Below are 22,184 nucleotides of genomic sequence, written 5' to 3'. Positions count from 1 at the left end.
GAATGGAAATTCCTGTTACGTGGACATAAGTTCTTGGTGGGCTGGACCGTTGGACCTAGAAGAGCAGCCCGAGGGAAAAGTGGTCGGGCTCCAAAGATCCGATCCCCTACAGGCCAGAGAGCCCATCAGCCTTTCACAGGCAGACAGTGGCAACGGCCCAGCGTGTCCAGTGTGGTGGGCCAGCTCAGAACAGCCTTCGCACCACCGCATCGGCCCATTAGAGACATGGACCGCTGGCTGAAAGTGACGTCTGAAATTCGAAGAGCTTTTTACCCTTGTAGTCCCGAAAAAAATGCATCTTTTTTATATGACCGTTTTTTTTAACTTACATGTATGGTCCGGAACCAAAATTTATTTCCTTATATGGCCTTCCGTCTATTTTGGCACTTTATGATGTTAAATCAAGGGTAAAATGGGTATTTTACCCCTGGTAAAAAAAATACAGGTCCTGCAATTTGTTCTTTCATGAATTTGAGATAATGCTCCATGTATTGAAATTATAGGGAATCAAGACACAAATACATTGTGATCTGAAGTCATGGTGAACTGAACTTTCATTCATATCAAAAAATTCAGCAAATGCAGTCTTGTTAAAAAACATCATTGTTCTCAAATCTAATACAAGATCATGAAAATGACTCTAATCAAACGCATCACCACCAAATCGAAAATAAGCCTGCGGCTGCCGCTGATGCATGGAACGCATCAAAATAAGCCTGCGGTTGTCGCTGATGCAAGCTCGTTGCTGCTCCTATTTGGACGTGCGGCTGCACTTGCCGTCCACGCGGGGCCTCCCTTGCTGCACTGTACAGGCTCACCACCACCGCCTAAGCTCCCTTCCCGGCGAGGCCCCCGATACGGCCTCATCTCCGGACAAACTCGCCACAGCCGCCCGCACTCGCTGCTCTTCTACGCGCAGATCCGATGCGGGATGGCGCCGGGCTGCTCGCCGTCGCTGGAGGTGCTGCCCGCGGGAGGGGCCGCCTGGTGCCTCGCCGGACCAGCCCCGGCCGCGCGTGCTCCACCAGCTGAGCGGCGGCGCCTCCGCCTACACCACAACGCCCAAGGGTGGGAGTGGGTCCGGGCGGAGTTGGATCAGGCGGGAGAGATCCCGACGGCGGCGCCCTCCCCATTCGCTCGCTCGCTCGGTCTCGGTCGGGAGTTTTGCCTCGGTCTCAGAATAAACAGAAGGGCAATTTAGACATTTCGCATATCTATAAGTGGGGAAACAAACAGAATGACCAAATAGAGTTGACAGAAGACCATAGAAGGAATGAAAGTTTGGTTTGAAGCCATTCAGGTAAGTTCAAAAAAAAAAAAAGAGGCCATACAAGGAAGATACATTTTTTTCAGGGCCGTACAGGTAAAAAGCTAAAATTCGAATTATCGGATGGTTTGCTTAGACGTAGCATGAGATGAGCTGACAGGACTTTGACATAAACTTTGTCATGACATGAAGAGGACCTGTTCCTTCGGTCCTCTTTTATATGATTTCAACAACAAAAGAAGCGTGCACATAGAATGCATTCGACCTCACCTACTCTATTCCTAGAGGCACATCGAAAAAATTAAGCACATCTTAGAAAATACGAGACAACTTAAAATCTAGATAAACAAATTCCATCTTAAATAACGACCTTGTTTACTTCTAGTAAAGCTATACGCTACTAACCACTCACACAATGAAATACTGAGGGCATTGCAACCATAACCATAGCTCACACCTTTAACAGAACCGATCATCCTCAACCTAACTAGCTAACCAAATCAACACTTTTCATCAAGTTAGCAACAAATGCTTTGGAGATGCAACATAATAAATTAGTGCGACTTGGCTTAGGTTGACCTCTTCTATTGGTGGACTTGACTCTCATTTTCAGTAGTCAACATTTTTTGTTTTTATAGAAAAAACATTTAAATGAATCAGATTATTACTCGTCATGCGACACTTTACTAAAACTCCCCAAAATAGCTCGCGACTAATATTCTCGGAGTATATTTATATATGAAATATCCTAAAATGGACTTGCAAATAAAAACCACGACCGATATTATTCCACTTAAGCACCGTAATGAATGATCACGATTTTTAATTGCAATTGGGAACAATATGATTTTTTTTTTGCACAAAACTCCCTGGAAAAAGTATAACAGATTGCGAAATAGTGCTTCCCCGCACTCTTCCCCATGGCTGATGCTCCCTTCTCGTCCGGCGACGGCGATGGCAGCTCCCGTCGCGGCGAGTGGGCTCCCATTCCTCCTCCTGCTCTCCCTCCCCTTCCCAGCCGGGTTCCGCGCCGCTGCGCCCCCGTTCCTACAAGTCTCTCATCATGGATATCATCATATCAAGGTGGCTAACCTGCCACGGCGCTACCACCTCAGAGAAGGGGGGGGGGGGGGGGGGGGGGGGGGGGGGGGGGGGGGGGTAAACAAGGAGGAAGAAAGTGTTCGTATGGATTGCTGCGGATTAGAGGATCACAAGGTGGAGGGATATGGGGATTAGATCGGAGGGCGAGTTCGTGGACCATTGGTTTCCCCAGGTGATGCTACGTTTGGCTGCTTTGGACTACTTTATTTGTCCCCACCTCAATGCTCGAACCATGATTTTTCTGCTCCAATATTTTTCTCTCTTATATATAAAATAGATCTGTGTTTATCACGACACATAAGTAATTGTTGACTCTTGCATCATCGGATCATGCTAGTATAAGTTTTTGTTTCCTTCCTTTTGACACTAAAGTAGCACAGACTGAACCTCAAAAAAAGATGTAGCACAGACTGATCATGCAATTCATGAACCGAGACGAACTACACACACTCACCCCTTCAAAATTGTACACAAAATCCTAGGCTCAAAAGGTTTTGTGAAGATGCGATGGATTTTGGTGCCTTAAGTTCTCTTCCCTGATTTGACAGAATATTGGACACAAATAGATCTTGCAGAAGGCAACTCAAATACGAAATCAACAAATTTGAGTAGTCAATTTAGCAATAACTTTCGGATCAGGTTACAGATCAACCTTTTGCAGTAGGCACATTATTGATAATAATAGAATGCTTTACAACTCAGCATAATTTATTTATTTCATAATTTGAACTTGACTAAAATCAATATCGATGCCTAGCTCGGTGCTCATCTCCTATTCACCCCAGCACACCTCAGAAGATGATCCTCCCTACCTTGAAGCTCGAAGGCATGGCCCCATCCTAGCAGTAAGGGTTGTAGACGACGCAGCGCCTGCGCCGGGGAGGTGTGCACAGCATCAGCAGCAGCAAGGCGAGGACGACGGTGACAAGCAGCCCCAGAAAGTTGAACTCTGGCTCATCATCTTCCTGGCTGCAACACAGCTTGCCCATGTTAGCTGTTACAAAGGGAGGAGCGATGAGTTTTTGGTAGGATGGGGATGAAGGAGGCGAGGGGGGCAATTAAAGACTTCTTGGCTGTGGAATTTCTTTATGTCAACGACTGTGGATGGAAGGTCTTTCTATTCAATGGTATGTCTGATATGAATCTTCTTTGCTTTCGGGCTTTGTTTTGTGGCTGTGTGGGGCTAGTTGTTGAGGCATCACTGTCCACTTTTCCATGTTGTAGTTTAGTTTTCTTCTTCGTCCTTCTGGTTGAAGATGAGACAACTCACTCAACCAATCAATTCCACACCAACTAGTACCACTACCACCCAATCAGGATAAAGTTTGTTACAGGGCTACAGGCACATCAGTAGGAATGTTATATGATCTAACTGGCATCAGCTTACTGCTTTTTCTTTCAGTATATCCTGGTCAAATTCATATTCTTCTGACCTGCACTTTCATTATCAAGTGTTAATTTGATTATATTGGTACCACAATCAACATTGGTAGCATGTGCTGATACTGGCGGAAGTTTAAGGCCATGATGTCTTCAATAATTTGCTTTCTTTTTCCAGTGTTGCGCGTATGGTTTTATTCCCCAAATTTGCTTCATTCACAGGACACAGTCAGATCTATCAATAGCAAATTATATTGTGGCTGGTGGGCCGTCAACATCAACTTGAATTCTGGTAAGCACATCATTTGTACTTTAATTAAGAGACCTACCCAGCTGTTTCGACTGTATCATATCATGTCTTTTTTTGCGAACTGTATCATATCATACTCTCCCTCCATTCCAAATTGTAAGTCTAGATACATAGTAAAAACTATGGATGTAGAAAAGCCAAACCGACTTATAATTTGGAACAGAGGGAGTAGAATACTAACTACAATCAAGTACCCTTCCTCATGTTGATAATGACTTTAAAAAATGTCTACCCAACTCTTGATGCATCATTTTGCTATTAGCATTTGTATATAATTTTTTGAATAAAGACAAGACAACCTGTCTAGAAAAGGACATGCTGACTTCGTTTGTTGTTCTATATGTCCTTGATTTTGAATAATGCAACAAACTCATCAAAAACTACCTACCAACTACATTGAAACCACATGGTCAGTATAGATTTGCCTAAAATGGTATTTTTAGACAGATACCTTAATGCTGTATTACACAGAATGACAGTCACTCTATCAATTCTGTAAGTATGCAGCAGTAAGAAGCACATATAGAACACACATGCATGCACAACCTCTTTGACTAAAAGGAACAGAGCATGTTGAACATTCAATGACGCATACATGTTATCTGGTATGGTACATCATTTTCAGTTCAAAAAGAAAGATGCACTTAGAGCAGCAGCCTTTTCATCATTGTTCTCCTTCTCTGGGCTCAAAAAGACGACGCACTTAGAGCAGCATCCTTTTCATTATCGCTCTTCTTCTCTGGGATATCCGAGTCAAAGAGGTTGTGCAAACCAATGGGTTCTTTCCCATCTGATTCCCCTGCACATGGGACAAATGGTTTTTATGCCAGTACTTAGTTCGGTACATGATGGTAACTCTAGAGCAGAATTATATAATTGCTTGCATGTAGGGAGTGATGGTGTCAGCAACAAAACAATTGTAAATTAAGGATAGCAGCAGAAGACTTATTACTTTGGCCTGATCAATTAGCGTGAGTTCATGCCAAAATAAAAGAAATGTGTGGTTTAATATGTAGAATGGCACAGTTAACAGTAAGAAAATTCAACCTACCATCCTCGTCTCTCAAAGGTGCAATGGATTTCCCCTCATCTGGCTCTTTGGAGACACTCTCGTCTTCCTCCTCAACCGTGTTCTCGCCTACTGTGTCCACCCTCCCCTCCACTTTGAATTCCTCAATAACTTTGGTTAGCACCTGCTCAACAGCAGTAGCATCTGGCAGATCTGCCTCATTGGTTACCTCATTATCTTCAGAAGGTTCAGACTGTCCTGCTGCCTCCTCCTCAGCTTTTGTTGCACCATCAGCTTCGGTCATGGCCTCCTCATCTTCAGAAACAGTAGGCTCTGCCAGCTCTTCCTCATTTTCCACCTCCTCATTGTCCTCAGAAGGCTCAGGTTTCTCTTCTACCTCCTTCTCCTCTTCCTCCTCCTCCTCTTGGGCAGCCTGTAAGCTGAGAATTTCGTTGTCCTTGGTCGTCGGGGAAGCTGCAGAGGCAACACTATCGTCATCCTTGGTCGCAGGGGTAGCCACAAAGTTAATACTGTGACCATCCTTGGTCACAGGGGCCAATGGTTTTGCGAAGGTGGCACTGCCATCCTCCTCAGTCACCATGGCAACCATGTCGTGGTCCTTGGTTGCTGGGGCAGCTGCAGAGGTAACACTCTCATCATCCTTGGTCACAGGGGAAACTGGTACTGCAAATGTGACACTTCCATCCTCCTCGGTCACCATGGCAACCATGTTGCTGGTTGTGGGGGCACTTGCGAAGGTAACACTTTCATCGTCCTTGGCCTCGGCGTCATCTGGTATTGCGAAGGTGATGCTGCCATCCTCCTCTGTCACCATGGCAACCGGGAAGGTGACACTGTCATCCTCCTTGTTCTCCTCAACATTGCCGTTCTCGGTCGACGCAGCCTCATCATTCTCCTCGGTTGCCATGTCTCTATTGTCACCCCCATTTTCCTTCTCAACGGCTGCCTTAGTCGATATTTTGAGCACACCATCCTTCTTGATATCTTCTTCTTTCTCCTCGGTAATGACATTCACATCCTCAGTTGATGACATGCCAGCCTTCTGATCGGCGACCACTGCTTTGTCCTTGACGACCTCATCTTTCTTCTCCTTGGCAGCCTTATTGGTCAATGCTTGTTTGCCCTTTTCAACGGTGACCACTTCTCTAGCATCCGTGACGACTGCTTCATCCTTCTTGATCTCGACCTGTTTCTCCTCCCCGATGGCATTCGCCTTCGAGATCGCGTTGCCCTCCTTCTCAGTGACAGCTTCTTTGTTGTCCTTCACGACCTGTTCGGCCTTGTTGTTGATCCCTTCCTCTTTCTTCTCCCCAATGGCTTTCTCTTTCAATCTGGCTGCCTTGTCCTTCGTCTCAGCGATCACCTCGCCATTGGCCTTCGCAGCGGCGGTGGAGGCATTGTTGGATGGCTGAAGCACACGAGACGATGGCTGGGTGGCGTCGACGACGCTGGATTTCCTCTTGAATCGGTTGCATCTGCTGCTGCCAGAGTTGCCGGTGGCCACCGCTTCTTTGGAGCCACCGCAGCCCATGGTGGCTCAAAGGAGGAGAGGAGAGAGAGCGTCGGAGATGCAAAATGCAACGAGAGTACGAGGAACCAATATGGGGGGGTCTGGGATTTGAGGCAAGGAGAAGTCGCAGGAGATTAATTAGGGTCTTGTATGCCACGTGCATGCATGAATGGACAAGTCTCGTGGGGAAAACGCATGCATGCATGATGTGACAAATTTAGGGAAACCGTAACCAAACAAAAGTTTTTGTTGAAGGGGTTGCGACAGGTGTGCTAGTTGTCTAATTGCAGCGCATCATTGCTGTAAAATTTGCTTCGTTTATAGATTTTTTTTATAAAAAAAACTAACTTTGTGCCTGCTGGCTGTGATCATTGGGCTCGGCTGGCCGGTCCGTTGCTATCCTTGCTGATCCAAGAAGGAAGGGAACTATTCAGGTGCTTCATTGTCTCCCCTCCCCTACTACTACTAATATGCTGACAGCTTTGATACAAATGTTGACCGGGTAGAGGCAACACCACCATGTTTTTGTAGATCACACAATACCGGCGACAACTGAGGCGCAGTTAGTCATGTAGTGAACCAAGCTTAAGAGTGCAAAACACTTCCCTAGAATGCAACACTAATTAAAGACCAGTGGTTGAGGCAGAGACCAGAGGATGAGATGAGATGGAGCTGCTATTGAACGGCAGGTGCATGCACAGCTGCCAGTCCTGAATCTTGATCGCCGGTCTATAAAATCCTCCTCCACCTTGAGCTAGCACTGCATCACATCAGTCCATACACTCACCTGCACTGGTTCACACTCTTCAAAATTTTGTGGCCTGGGCTGAGTTTTTGTGCAGCTGTGGACTGTGTGGTTAGGCAGCTTCCTGTCTTCGTGGGCGGTCGAGATGGGTCCTCATGGACCTGGAGGCCCAGGGTGGGGCCCACCTGGAGGAGGCCCTGCAGGCTGGGGGCCGCTGCCTGGTGGACCGCCTGGTGGACCTGGTTTCTGGGGACCTGGCTTTGGAGGCTTCATGGGATCTTGGTGAGCTGAATATTTAACTACTGTAGCTAATACCATTCCAATCCTTGCATTTGTAGACCGAACAGAACTGTCCAATCAGATGCTGCTCAATGCTTTAGTGTATACTCCCTCCATCCCAAATTGTAAGTCATTCCAAGAATCTTGGAGAGTCAAACTTTTTCAAGTTTGACTAAAATTATAGAGAGAAATACAAAGATTGATGACATCAAATAGGTATAATATAAAAATATAACTAATGAAGAATCTAATGATACTTACTTGGTATGATAAATATTATTATTTTGTTATATAAATTTGGTCAAACTTGAAAAACTTTGACTCTCCAAGATTCTTGGAATGACTTACAATTTGGGATGGAGGGAGTATTATATAAGATTCTCAGCATCTCTCGTTTAGTTTTTTTTGGCTCGTGTTAGCCTGAAAAATTTTAGGACCCTGATGGGCTTATGGTTCTTGTACTGCTGTGCAGCTTCTACGTTCTCTGCTGCTGCTGCTTGCTGCAGGACTGCTGCCCGCCGTTCCTCGGACACCCCGGCCCCGGCGGGCCGCCGCCCTTCTGAATTCTGATGCCGATTCCTGATCAGATCCTCCACGTGAAATAACGTATAGCTTGCAGTAGTGCTGTACCCCGTGGCCCTCTGCAGAGCCCATCAGGTTGAATGTATTTCCGTTTGCAGGCCGCTGTGCGTGCCCATCCTTTGTATGCTCCCTACTTTTCGCTGTACTCCGTATTATATATGATGAAGACTGTTGAAAATCCAATCAGGCTGGCTCTTACTACATCTTGGTATCTTGACACGAACTAAACGGTCGCGATTCGTGACTTTCTTGGATTTTCAATACACTGAGTGCCTCTATTAGACTCTAGTTAATTAACTACACAAAATCAATAACTGGAACTAAACCAGGTGTAAATAGTCACACAACAGATCAATACCGATTCAGGACAACTGTAAAAGAAAAGCTTCGGCGGATGGAAGAATCCCAGGTTAGTCTACAAGGCAGCAGGCATCTTTTGGGTGGGTTCTATACAACGCGAAAAAACTGTTCTATACATACAGGCAACTGGTAGTTTAGCACTGCTGTTATGTGCAAAACCATATGTTCTGAACTAATAATGCTAATAAATTCATCTCTCCAACATTTTAGAGTGCAACTGCCGTTCGATTCTCTTGCCACATATGAAGCATCCCATCTGCTGAACTTTTTTTAGATTAGAGTTCGGAACTCATAGGCGGAGCAGGTAACCGAGTGAGGTACCAAGAAGCGCCACGTACACCACAAAGAGCAAGGGGAAACCCACTTGACTCCTTGGGGTTCCCTTCTTTCTTAGGAATACCTGGACAAACCATGCATCATATTAGAGATAATATACCAATTTGTAATAACTAAAGTCTAAATCAAAGCAAATTCAATGATCGTAAAAGAGCAGTTCGACAGTGAGAAGTTTGCAACACCCATTAGGTTAATATGATAGTTCAGAGTATCTTCAGTACTCAGTTTCAAACATGGATAAGATATCAGGTGACTATCAGTCGATCCTCCAGATCTAAACGCATAAATTGGGAAATGAATGCATCAATAAATTTTGGTTGTCAGATTCTATCAGGGGACTTTTTTTTTGTTTGGATATATGGGGACCATTTAGTAAATGAAATTCCGGATGGATGGCTCCCTCCAGCATCTGGTACAAATGCCTCCAGCAGAAACATGGCACGGAGAATCTACCAGAACCAGTTAACGGCATGATGCATTGCAGTGCGGATCTGACTAGAAAATGCAACCTCTTTCATTCATTGTGACTATAAATGTGTTAGTTTGCACCTACCAATTTCAGGCCAAACAATAACAGGTGGGAATTGGGAAGGGGGTTGTGGCTAAAAGGCGTTTAGCTTTTTCATGCTTCTTATTTATCAGCCAAGCTAAAAACCCTATGCTTGAATACTCTTTCTTTTAAGCAAGTATATATAGTTGTTCTACATTTTCCAGATGGCAATATAAATATCGATGAAGTTCAAGACAAACCATTTCTTGCTGTAGCTTATCCCGCTCCTGGGTGGTACTTCTGCTCTCTTCTCTTAGCCTTATTATCATCTTTTCAGCCTACGAAACAGAAACATATTAGAGTATCTTCACCATTTAAAATCTAATCCTGATACTTGTTTAAGTAATGGAAAGTATCCCATGGTGTTCAGCTTACCTCTTCCAATTTTGATTCAAGATTGTTGAGCTTTGACTTCATATTCTGAACATCTTCTGTTACCTGGTACATATGTAAAAGGAGAAAATGAACACATTGCTGTACGAAAAGAAAAACAACAAAACATCCCCATGCAAGTTGGGAGTTTTATGTATATACGTTGACTTGAAGGCTGTGATTCTGTGAAAGAAATAAATCAGAACTGTAGAGCCAAGATGAGGGCCACAATTCCAAGTTCAATCCAGTTTTCTAAGTAACTCTTCACCATTGTATTTCATAACTGTATTTTTAAATAAAGATTCAGTAGAAAACAGGTGGTTTTTTGCCAAAATCTAACCAGTATTAAGGCTTGGTTCTGCTTGGGGTGTATGTAACTCTGTTGGGCTAGAAGCTGGGTTGTGACTAGTGTATCAAAAACATGTTTAACAGCTCTACTGACCATTCGCTTATATTAAGCTAAAATAAGGAAAATGGGCATATGGTGTACTAGATAATGGAAGCTTACATGAGATAATTGATGGTTCTGCACATTGAAAAGTCCTCGGCCATTTAGCATAACAGCTTCTTTAGGAGTAGTTTCCGCCAGTGGAGGAGATTCCTTAAAAACTGCAATGCTTTGTTTCAAAGGAGGAGGAGATTCCTTAAAAACTGGAACGCTTTGTTTCAGAGGAGGAGATTCCTTAAAAAGTGCAACACTTTGTTTCGAAGGAGGGGATTCAATGGAAATAGCAGGGGCATGTTCAATTGTAACAGTAGGGGCATGTTCAACTGTAATAGCAGAGGGGTCTTTTTGAGCGGAAGGAGATTCTGCCAATACAGCTGGTGCTTCATTCAGTGGCACAGGAATTTCTCTCAGGCCTGGAGTCTCTTCGACAGGTGAAGGTATTCCAGTCACAATTGCTGGAGCTTGTGCCAGAGGGGCAGGAACTTCTTTTGCAACATCTGGCACTTCGTTCTCTATATTTGGCATCTCTTTCAGTACAGGAATTCCAACAGCTGGCTCAGTGTCATGAATTCCATTAGTCGGTTGCTCTTCGAGGGATTGGTATGCACTAACAAGAACAACTCTTAATTTGCTTTCCTCAATGTATCTGCCAGTTTCTTTGGAGAACTGATACGAAAGAATTAGTGAGCATCACAGTTACAACAAATGACATGAAAAGAACACTATGCAACTAAAGGTTATATCTAGGTGCTTACAAAAGCAGGAACGAGTTCCTCGTCAGATGTACCATAAGGAACAACTGTGGTCTGTACCAAAAACTTGTCTTTTAATTGCATGTCTGGTGGAGCAGTTCGGAGTGCTTGCATGGTAACTACATATATAAGTAAAAAGCAAGCACAAATAGAATAAGAGGAAAGAATAATGTAGCCAATATAAGAAAGAAAACTGACAAGGTATACAAAAGACAGAAAAGTTTAATAACTATTGCCCTTGTACCAATAGCAAGCACAAGTGTTTATTTAATGGGCAGTGAAAGTAAAGAAGGAATCCACTTGTAATGCACATCAAACAAGAGTCAGAATTACTACCTCCGGTCTGAAACTTATCACTTTAGCTTCATGCACACTGATACCGAACCAGGACTCCACGAGGATGTTAAGAATTACTGAATTGCCTTTTTTTTTTACTTGACAATATTATTGTGCTTCCACCTCTCAAACGCCAATACCAGTAACCACATAGTGAAATTTGGTGGAAAATGTTGCCTTGAAAACCCAAACTGACTCGCCAAAATGACATTGGACAAGATGGCTATGACATGTCTCTTTTAACTTCTAACCCCCAAGTAAGCACAATTCTTAGAAGTAGGTTCAAATGATATCAGAGTACTACCAACATGGTTCTACTTCAATAAACACAACCATTATCAATGACAGTGAGCGTAGATGCATACCTGTGAATTCACATGTTTTCCTCGGAAGGATAACTCCGGTATTAGGTCGAACACAGTATCTTTTAGGAGATGTTGTTTTAACCTAGCCAATTTGAGGAAAAAGGAATGGATAATTGGATATTCAATATTTCAATGTCTAGACATCACATATGAGCCATTAGCATGATTGGAGAAAGACTTGAGTAGAAAATAGGACTTGTTTAAGATGCTAAGTCAAAGTTGTTGACAAACCTTGAAAGCAACATATTCGTTGGACTTGTTGATTAGGTGGACAACACATGAACTTTGTTTCTTCACCTCAACTGTAAACAACACAGAACAGGAAAAAGGGGGGTCAGATTTACATTTAAAAATAAAGACAACAAATACAGAGTCCAGGGTTTGAAATGAAATGACAAAACTAGTGAAAACAAAATAATGCATTTGAAAGCATGATTAGAAGTCCAGAACGAAGATGTAGCAATGCAGAAATGTTAAAAAAAAAGGATGCTGAGTTCAGTACAATAACCAAGCTGACCAGCCGAACAATTTAAGGTTTCAACATGGTAGGTTGGATATCTGTGAGAGACAGTTAGATTTTTCCTGTGAAAATCACAAAGTCCACTTGATTGCACAGATATTTGACTAGTGTGTTACCTGCATTCACACAGAGACCAGAGCAAAAATAGCGATGGGAAAAACTCAAGTACACTTTCTTATAGGAAGGTCACTAAATATAACATTTCACTGCAGGTCTCCCAACTATTACTTTAAGCATACTCATTGTCTCTTTTTTATTTTCTTCCCGAGAACACTCATAAGACCATTTTTCACTTAATAGTGTAACCCGACCTTTTTGAGACAAAATCAGTTACAGCCATGATTGTACTCAGTCCAGGTCCGGCCGAAGCGCACCACAACACATTTGCAGTCTATGGATGCCAAATAATTTATCAAGTCAAGTTCATAAAGCTTAAAACCTTTCCCTCTCATCAAGGTCCTTCTCTCTCAACACAACTAATATCAGTAGTGTTGTGAGCCATTCATGGGCGATGTATATAGTCATTAGTGGGTGCGGCCGCACCCACGCAAAAACAGAAAAACAGTGATTATAGCTAAATTTTCACCATATTCGCACCCTCAAAATAAAAGTCTATGCCCCCACGAGGGGAGCGCACCCCCCTAGAATTTTCTCTAGCTCCACCACTGGAGCCATTAGTGCACTTTCATTTATGTTAACAAGAGCCAACAGCCAAGCAGATCCTTCCCTCCGTCCCTGCTTCCGTAACACGCTGACACACGCCCCATCAGCAGCAGCCACCGGACTTTACAACCACTCGCACCACAAAATCTACCTGTCTGTGACCAAACGAAGAGAATGGAAGCAACCAACTAAGTAGTAGGCTGGAAGAAAAGTTACGGCCTCTACACTCGACACTGCCACACATTACTGACAAAGTAGAAGGTTGAAAAAGGCTAGGCTTATTGCCTCGATTGGATACCGAGAGAGGGATTCTGCGAGGTGGTCCTCTAAAGCTCATGGAACCGTTACAACTGTAGTCTGAGAAAGCAAAGGTGGGGGGAAATAAAAAAAAATGGACGAAACCGTTTGCTTCCCGAATTCACAAGGGGTTTAGCTTGGCTCCTACTCCATCGAGTACATCGCAGGTTCGGAAGCCGATCCCCAAAACCAAACGCAACAGTAGTAGTTCACTTGTGGGCTACTCTCTGCGCCTATCCTCAATTCAACGCACGCGACAGGAAACCAACAAATCGGCAAAAGTTAACTCGAATCATCAGACAGCGTCATGCATAGACCTTGGCACGAGACACACACATACAGACGATCCGCAACGGGGGGAAAAAAACGTGAGCTACGCCAACGAAACACGGAATCGAAGCAGATAAGCACGCCCCCGACAAACAAGCGCGGCGCCGGCGTCACGGGCTCGTGCGTTTCATCGGCGTCGGCGGATGAGGCCAGGCCAGGCGAGCGGAGCGGGGAAGGGGAAGCGGGCGGGGACTTACAGGTGAACTGGAGCTCGCGCGGGTGGATCTCGACGAGGTCCTGGTCCATCGCCGCCGGCCGCAGGGGTGTCGGCCGCGAGTAGACGCACCGGGTACACAACAACAGGCACAAGGGCTGCCCACCACCAGTAATCCGCTGGCGAGGTGTGGCGAGGCGCGAGCGAGGCCGAGGCCGAGCCGGCGGGTGGTGCGCGATGAATCAGCAGCCTGTCCCGGTCACGAAGGCTCGGCGTCGCGCGCGACAGGGACCGCCCCCCTCCCAATAGTGGTAGCAGCAGCAGGGGGAGGCGTCGGAGTGAAGACGACGGGAGGACAGGAGCAGGGAGGAAGAGGGATGACGGTCGCTCTCGCCCCCAGCGCCGATTTTGACGAAGTGGGACGGCCGGACGGGGTTTGGGAGGGAGTTGGGGACTTAGATGTCATCCAAATTCTAATTTTTTTCACTCTCCATCACATCAATTTTTAATCGTTTGCACGGAGTATTAAATATAGATAAAAAAATAACTAATTATACAGTTTAGTTCGAAATCACGAGAGGAATCTTTTGAGCCTAGTTGGTCCATAATTGGACAATATTTATTAAATAAGACGAAAATACTATTATTCATTGGGTTGAATTTTTTTCACAATCTAAACGAGGCCTTGGGTGAGAATGGGAGTAGACTAGCGGAGGGAGGGCCTCGGGGGACGCGGAGCGGGCAGCGACGTCTCCCAGGCGAGGTGCGTGTGGGGCCTGCCTTTTGGCGGTGCGGGGTCCAGCCGGCAGACCTTTTTTTTGCATATTGGTCCCTACACAGTACACACACCCCACACCCACCCTTTCCATTTGCTCACGACGGAAACGGCAGTGGTCCTCGTTCGTAAATCGACGATAAGGTCGGGGCACTTGAGTGAAAAAGTTGTACCGAGCCCTGCCGTCGACGCGAGCCATGCGAACGCGACACAAGCGGCGTGGGTTTCTGAAGCGGAGGCTGACAGGCGGGTCCCGCCGCCTTCGGTGCCGTGTCGGCTGGCTCGAGCGGACGCCGGGAGCGGGAATTCGTGATCGTCAAACGCAAACGGTACGGTGGGTCCAGTGGGGCGGCGCCACCTGGAGGCTGTGACGCGCCGGGTTGGCTGAGGCGGGCGGGTCAGCGTCAGCCCGGATGCGGTGGGAGCGCACCTGCACGTCTGCACCCCACCTGGCCGTACGTACACTGTACCAAGGAGAGGTGGCCAGAGCCCAGAGGGGAGACACCGTGACAGGGGCCAACGTGGCTGCAGGGCGCATACCATCATCGTCTGTCCCAAATTTTTTGTTTTTCAGCTTTTTTTTTTAGATTTTTACAAATACGTCCACGTCAGTATTTTAAAAAAGAATAGACCCGGACCTCGGCACATCGATAATTGGCGCCGAGATCTTAGGTCATTTTCTGCGTGTCGTTGCTGTGGCTGCTTACGTGGCGTGGACGTGGCATGAGCTCGACGCCGTGGATCTTGACATCGAGCTCGGCGTCGTAGATTTTGACGTCGAGCTATGAAAATTGACAATTTTTAATTTTTACCGTGACTTAGATATTGAGAAATGTGGCTAACTCTAGATTTTTTTACAGTGACTTGTTATTTGATCACTTAAAATAATTTAGAAATACTTAAGATAAAAAAATGATCTAGGATTTATGTTCATGAACTAGCCTAACGATACTTCTAAGTGTTGGATTAACAGTTAACTCCTTTTTCATGATGTTGTTTTGATCAGGGGTAAAACTATAGTTTCTTTTCTAGATATGAAGTTTGACCTTTAATAGAAGTTGTAGTTTGAGTTGCGTACAATAAACTTTGCTTTTGGACCTAAACCTAAATCAGTCTTTAATATGGCTGAATTGTGACGCTGTTTTAGCCCCTCTAAATCTTTCTAATTCCCTTATCGCGCGGTAGTGAATTGACACATTTGCGATATTTTATCTTCCAAATTTGTATAGCAACTCAATTTGATACCGTACTACGAGTTTGAATACTCTTTGAGGAGATGACAACAAAAAAGTCTCGTCAAGTTTGACTTAGCCACAGTAAAAAAAATAGACTTAGCCACGGTCATAAATTCTAGACTTAGCCATATTTTCACGTGCTTACAGGTCATGACGTGCTTACAGGCGAGGTGTGTTGCGTCCGTGCTTGCATGCCTACACATGCATGTACGGTTCATTGCCGCACCGATGCATCTCCGGTTAGCAATGCAATAGACGCATAGAGTCGAGCCATGTATCACCCCGTCGTACTATAGGAGCTGAGCTCTGTACTGTGTCGTCCGGACGTGCTGTAGGCTCCATTTGGTCAGGCAATTTTTTTTATCTTAAGTATTTTTAGATTGTTTTAAGTGATCAAACAGCAAGTCACTGTAAAAACTCTAGTGTTAGCCACATTAATCAATATCCAAATCATGGTAAAAATTAAAATTTATCAATTTTCATAACTCGGCGCCGTAGCAATTGGCATTAACATATCTATAAGAATATTACAAATACATTTATCATTCATTCTTACATAAAATCCATACATTATAAAACACAAGTCACTAATAGTTTTCAAAGTGGTAGTACTAACTCCAGTGTTATGAAACACCATATCCTCAGCAAATGGTCGAGCTCCCTTCTTTAGCCTTTGCAAAGGTGGATCAGTGGTACAGACTCGTAGCGGTGTACACTGCACACAACAGCCTGCAAGCCTCATCTTCACCTTGTATAGCAGTCCCCTACAATGACACATGATAAGATGCACAGGAGAACTGGATCAAGAGTTCAGAACCAACTAAATATGCTTGGTGAACAATATCATTTGTTCTAGAAAAAATATCAATTATTACACCAATAAATAGAGACAAGTAATTCCACTGTCCAGTAATCAGGTACTTCACAGCTTACAGTCCAATCTATCTCAAAAAAAAAAGCTTACACTCTAATCCCTATCAAGAGCCGTATATAGAGAATTAAAAATGAAGAATTCCTGGGACAAATGATATAGAGGGGCTCATAGCCAGGTTTGGCAATCTGTTCACACCAAAGAAACAGCAGAAGAAAAATGTAGTATGATAAATACTTGTCAGAAAAAAGCATGACATAAACAATAAAACACTAAATGAAAAGTATGTATTACGAAAATTTAAATACAAACACAGATAACTTGAAACGGATTGATTAAAAAACATTGTAATTGCAATTCTAGATAATTATTGGATACTCTGCTAGTTAGACTGGATTCTTGGTTCTTAGACTGGATACTTGTGTTCAACTGCAACTACAATATTATCTACAGAAATACTTAAGTACGAAAGATTGGGGAGTTTTTTCCCTCGTAAAGAAGCATCGTGCGGAAGTTGGTAAAGAGTAAGAAACATACAATCTGGAGAACCACAGAAACAAGGAGAATTTTGCTAGAAACAGTTTAGGTCCGAAGGTAGAATGCTGCACATATAATTGAATCGAAATTCCTACTGCTAACTAATGGTAAATAACGCCTGCATATATATATATATAATGCTACAGAATAACTTATTTTGTAGCCGGCTACTGAATAGCCTCTCCTACATATATATAGGGAGAGGCTATTCAGTAGCCGGCTACAAAATAAGTTATTCTGTAGCCACCTCCATTTACTATAATTTTATATACTAATTTACCATAATGTCAATACATATTTACGATAGTTGGGTTACTATAACACATGTGGATATTTACCATAACGTTATATTAAACCACTTAGTAAGGAGTTACTATAATCTCGTAAATTAACATAGTAATTATCATAACTCAAAAGTGGCTACAGAATAAGTTATTCTGTAGCCAGCTACAGGATAGTAGTTCTATATATATATATATATATATATATATATATATATATATATATATATATATATATGTGTGTGTGTGTGTGTGTGTAAAATACCATCATGCATCATCTATATGTGCAGTGAGATCATGAATTTCCAGTACAAAATAAGATCCTACATGACAATTAATCCAACGAAAACAACAACAAGATCAAATAAGATCCTAAAACAAATGTCAGAGCACATTGCATCCCAACCAGTTCAGCACCTAGTTTTTACTGAATATACTATCAATTATCTGAAATTTACAGTTTGAGCACCAAATCAACGTTAATAAAATTAATCCACCAAGCTTATTCATCCCTTCCGGATATAAGTGAAGGTGGTCACTTACCAGAAATAACTGAAGATGTATGACACCTCAATTCCAGAAAATAACATCGTAGAAACTAAGAGAACACATGTATGCTGCTGCCGCTGCCACTCCTAATGAAGAAACTAAGAGAACACAAGACACCCCTCAGGCCTCTAGATCTGCAAGGATCAATTCGGCACCTAGTTTATTTAACTCATCACAAGTTGCAAGTGACTCTACTACATATAGAAGTGGAGAAAAAAAAGACACGACGGAGGAAGACAAAGAGAGGACTTTCACCGTGCAGAGGGCTCAGCAGAGATGGATCTGCAAAGACGACGATGCCTCCTCGCTGGGCTGCGACCTCCGCGCGTCGACCTTTGGCCGCTGGTGCTGTGACCTCCACGCACCGCCTATGGCCTAGGCCGGTGACTCCCCAGCCATCTCCGCCTCGCCAACATGGAAAGGTCGCCAACTAGGAAGCACGAGAGGTGCGGCGGGAGCGGCACCGGCGACGGGAGGCATCAGGCGAGAGAGAAGAAAGGAAGAGAGGAAAAGGAAAGGAAGGAAGAGAGAAAGGAAAAGGACCCACCTGTAAGGCCGGCTCGGCGCCAGGATCTATGGCGCCAAACTCGGCGCCAAGATCTACGGCGCCAAGATCCACGGTGCCGAGCTGGCTGCCATGTCACCCCCGCGCTCTATTTTGATGCCGACGTGGCCCTCCGACCTAGGCGTCAAACCCTTTGGCGTCGAGACGTGTAAGCTCGGCGCTATCAACGATGTCGCCGAGCTAAGAGTCCAGATTTTAAAAACATACCTCCATGTGCATATTTGTGAAAAAAATTTGGTCGTCTGTCCATCGCAAAAATAAGCGCCATGCGAACAGGTCCCAAAACCCAAATTAAACTCCGTGTTATCGTTGCCCTATATAAACAGGCTTAAAGAATTCAAGTGAGGGGTTTAAAAGAGAGAGAGAGAGAGAGTGATGATGAGGGACTGGGCATGTATATTAGCTGTGGCTTTGTGTTGGTGATGTTAAACGAGTGTTGTAGTAAGAGCAAGGATAATAAGCCCGTCGGCAGCGAGCTGCGAGCGAGGTGCATACAAGTGGCAGCTAGACTAGTATACTTGACAAATGGATCGTAAGGAATAAATAGCAGTTGCAAAGAAACGCACGTGGTTAGGGGAGAGGAAGAAAAAAAGCATATTTTTCTTTTTGCGTGTGCTTACAGCCGATTGTTAACTAACAGCTCACTTCCTTCTCTCTTCAATTCTCTCACCTCCACATAGGATTTTGATGACATGGATGAACCGTGCACCTGCTTGCTCCGGTGGTGATCTTTGTTTTATTGTTTTGAGATTACTATACAATGCCCGTGCGTCGCTACGGGTGACAAAACTATGTTAATCTAATTTATTGCTCCCATGTATAAGAATGGTTTTCGAAATAATGTTGGCATCAATAGTGAAGTTAAAAGAGACACATGATCTATTAATTTGCTACGGGTGACAAAACTATGTTAATCCAATTTATTGCTTCCATAAAAAGGGTTTTCGAAACAATATTGGCGTCAATGATGAAGTTAAAGAGAGACATGATCTGTTAATTTGGATCGCTGGTATAAGTGAAAATGAAATGTTAATAAAACTATATAAGGCATGTATATCCACAAAATGCAGCCTTGTCGAAATCCGCCAAAATGAACATCGATCAAACTCTATGACAGTTCGCGCACCGCTTTGCGGCAACAGCAATAGCACTAATCAACATTTCACGAAACGCGTTGTCGGGGACCAATACTAGGGTACCCGAAGAAGAGAAGCTAATGGCCATCAACATCGATTCATTCGAGCAGTCAAGAGCACGACTACAGCTCCAACCGACCCCAGGTACGCGGGCTCCACCTCACCCGACCCCGAGGCCACGGGCTCCGCCTCGCCCGACCTCAAGGTCGCGGGCTCCGTCTCGTCCGACCCTTGGGTTTGTGCTCCGCCTTGCCCGACCCCTGAGTGCGGGCTCTGTCTCACCCGACCCTTTGGGTGCGGGCTCCGTCTCGCCCGACATGGTCCCATACCGCCGCCAACCACTCTAGGTCTAGACGTATGTCCAAAAACCACTGTCTCCATACAACAGAATTTCATTGGCTACAACAAATCAGAACAACATGCGTATGCATAGACAAATAACAACGATTAGTGCCTGAACAATAATTATAACATATTACATACATTATAACATATTACATACATCCAGGCCTTATTTAGTTCCTCCAAACTCCTGAAAGTACGATATACAAAAATAAGATTCTCCGTCACATCAAACTTGCGGTACATGTATATAGTACTAAATGTAGATGAAATCAAAAACTAATTGCACAATTTGCTTTAACTTTACGAGACGAATCTTTTGAGCCTAATTAGTCAATATTTAAACAATAATTCACAAATACAAACGAAATTATACGGTAGAGAATTTTCGCTATGCAAAGTTTTACTGGGCACACTTTGCCCAACTAAACACCGCCCCGCCCCAGTTGAAAGCACACTTTTTTCCGTGTAGTGTCAGGCGTCCTCTCAATCTTAGCCATTTTCAGATCAGCATATATCCATCTTGACCATAGTATAGCTTCATTTTTGTTTTGTTTTGGGTGCTATATATTTTTTAGCATCAATGGCAGGAGCTCTGTCTTTTCATTTAGTAGTGAGAAGTAGTATGACCTTGTTTAGATTCCATCAAAGTTCTAAGTTTTTTCACTTTCTCTTCATTACATCAATTTTTGGACGTATGCATGGAGCATTAAATGTAGATAAAAAAATAACTAATTACATAGTTTGGTTGTAAATCACGAGACGAATCTTTTAAGCCTAGTTAGTCCATCATCAGACAAAGTTTGTCAAATACAAACAAAACATTGCTACAGTGTTCAGATTGCAAAAAATTTACGATCTAAACCAGGCCTGTGTTAGAAAAACAAGTGGCTGAATGATCAGGCTACAGGCAAGTAAAAGAAAAGAAGGGAAGGGAAAATACATAGCCCTCTTCTTAGAGCGCTGGAAGGGATCACTCCTCCCAGGCTTGCTGTTTTGTGTGCTATGACAAGCTCCTTTCAAACCATTAGCTCATGCATGGCATGCCTCCCAACAAGTTCTCGTTACTGTGCTGGAGCAGATGTAAGAGATGGAGGCGCACACCAAGTCCAGATGGAGAAGGGGACCAGAGCACGGTAGCCTACAAAAGTCAGAAATTTGTGAAAACAAAAGTCAGAAATTTGCATCTTCAGACAAGACAATGGAGAGAGGGACAGAGATTTGAGGAGCTCAGTTTCCAAACAATGGCTGCAACCAAGAAACGAATGCAAAAGCATAAAAAATTAACACGGTATTTGCATCCAAAATCTGACACCACCATAAGAAGACAATAGTTAGCCCAAATCAAGGGAGAGGGAAGGGGATTAAGGTCGGAGATCTGTTCTTGTTTCTTGGGCTCAAGCTCAACTGTTCAATCCCAAATCGGACACCCACCATAAAAGGCAAAAAACAAGCAAGAGATTAGAGGCCAGGTGAGGAGGAGAACCTGGATTTGGACTCACCTGCGCGAGAGCAGCAAATCGAGCGTGGGGGGGGGGGGGGGGGGGGGAGGAGAGAGAGTGCGGCGGTGAGATTAACAAGGGACGGCGAGAAACAGGCCAGCCTTTCCTGTTTTTCGCTGCATACTCGCGCTCGGCTGAACAATAATCTGCTCAACACGGGGGCGGGGTTCGAGCGCCTCGTGGTGCCGACCGGACGGAACAGGGACGCGGCGGGGCGAAAGCAGGGGGCGGCGGGGGATGGAGGAGTGGCGAGGCAGCTGGGGAGGGGCGGCGGCGGCGGCGGCGGGAGCAGACCGCGGTGGAGGCTTCTGTTTTCTTTTCTTGCTATAGGAGCGACGGCTGGGCGTGGGCGTGCAGGGGAGAGAGGGCGTGGGGCGGTGGGGGCCACATGTCGGCGCAAAATTGAAGGGTGAAGCTTGAGCGCCCGGCTTCACCACGGGGAAGTGAACGGGTCCGGTTTACTCTTTTTTGGGAGTTGCCACTAAAGTTTTCCAGATGGGCCGGGCACGATGGGCCGGCCCAGGCACGGCCCGAGAAAGCACGGTCCAAGCACGGCCCGGCCAGGCAGCCTGCGTGCCCGTGTCTGGCACGGCCCGCCCCCGTGCCCGTGCCTGGGCTGCCAATTCGGCCCATGGGCCAGCACGGGCACGGCACGGTAAAGTGGCCTGGCCCGCTAACGGCCCGCTATCTAGGGAACTCAGCCG

General features: G+C 44.7%; 2 protein-coding genes across 2 annotated transcripts; both read right to left on the bottom strand.

Moving 5' to 3' along the window:
- Positions 1-4,059: 4,059 nt before the first annotated feature.
- Positions 4,060-6,626, bottom strand: LOC136457091 (uncharacterized). The gene is made up of 2 exons (XM_066457133.1): positions 5,110-6,626; positions 4,060-4,857 (listed from the first exon to the last, which is right to left on the bottom strand). The coding sequence occupies exons 1-2, from the start codon at positions 6,617-6,619 to the stop codon at positions 4,745-4,747; spliced, it is 1,623 nt and encodes a 540-aa protein (XP_066313230.1). The 5' UTR covers positions 6,620-6,626; the 3' UTR covers positions 4,060-4,744.
- A 2,213-nt stretch (positions 6,627-8,839) lies between these two features.
- On the bottom strand, positions 8,840-14,069 carry LOC136457092 (vesicle-associated protein 2-2-like). Its single transcript, XM_066457134.1, has 8 exons — positions 13,731-14,069; positions 11,955-12,025; positions 11,724-11,805; positions 11,026-11,141; positions 10,331-10,936; positions 9,826-9,888; positions 9,651-9,728; positions 8,840-8,964 (listed from the first exon to the last, which is right to left on the bottom strand). Exons 1-8 carry the CDS (start codon positions 13,777-13,779, stop codon positions 8,854-8,856), a joined length of 1,176 nt encoding a protein of 391 aa, XP_066313231.1. The 5' UTR covers positions 13,780-14,069; the 3' UTR covers positions 8,840-8,853.
- Positions 14,070-22,184: the final 8,115 nt, after the last annotated feature.

Source organism: Miscanthus floridulus, chromosome 6, assembly GCF_019320115.1.
Source record: "Miscanthus floridulus cultivar M001 chromosome 6, ASM1932011v1, whole genome shotgun sequence".
Taxonomy (NCBI): domain Eukaryota; kingdom Viridiplantae; phylum Streptophyta; class Magnoliopsida; order Poales; family Poaceae; genus Miscanthus; species Miscanthus floridulus.
The sequence above is the reverse complement of the archived record's forward strand: the minus strand, read 5'-3'. Positions and strand labels throughout refer to the sequence as shown.

Excerpts from the sequence above, each read along its gene's own strand:
- LOC136457091 (XM_066457133.1), bottom strand. The coding sequence starts at position 6,619 with ATGGGCTGCGGTGGCTCCAAAGAAGCGGTGGCCACCGGCAACTCTGGC. Across the intron at positions 4,858-5,109 it reads ACCTTTGAGAGACGAGGATG|GGGAATCAGATGGGAAAGAA; the intron begins GTAGGTTGAATT and ends TCCCATGTGCAG.
- LOC136457092 (XM_066457134.1), bottom strand. The coding sequence starts at position 13,779 with ATGGACCAGGACCTCGTCGAGATCCACCCGCGCGAGCTCCAGTTCACC. Across the intron at positions 10,937-11,025 it reads AGGAACTCGTTCCTGCTTTT|TTCTCCAAAGAAACTGGCAG; the intron begins GTAAGCACCTAG and ends CTTTCGTATCAG. Across the intron at positions 9,729-9,825 it reads TTGAATCAAAATTGGAAGAG|GCTGAAAAGATGATAATAAG; the intron begins GTAAGCTGAACA and ends TCTGTTTCGTAG.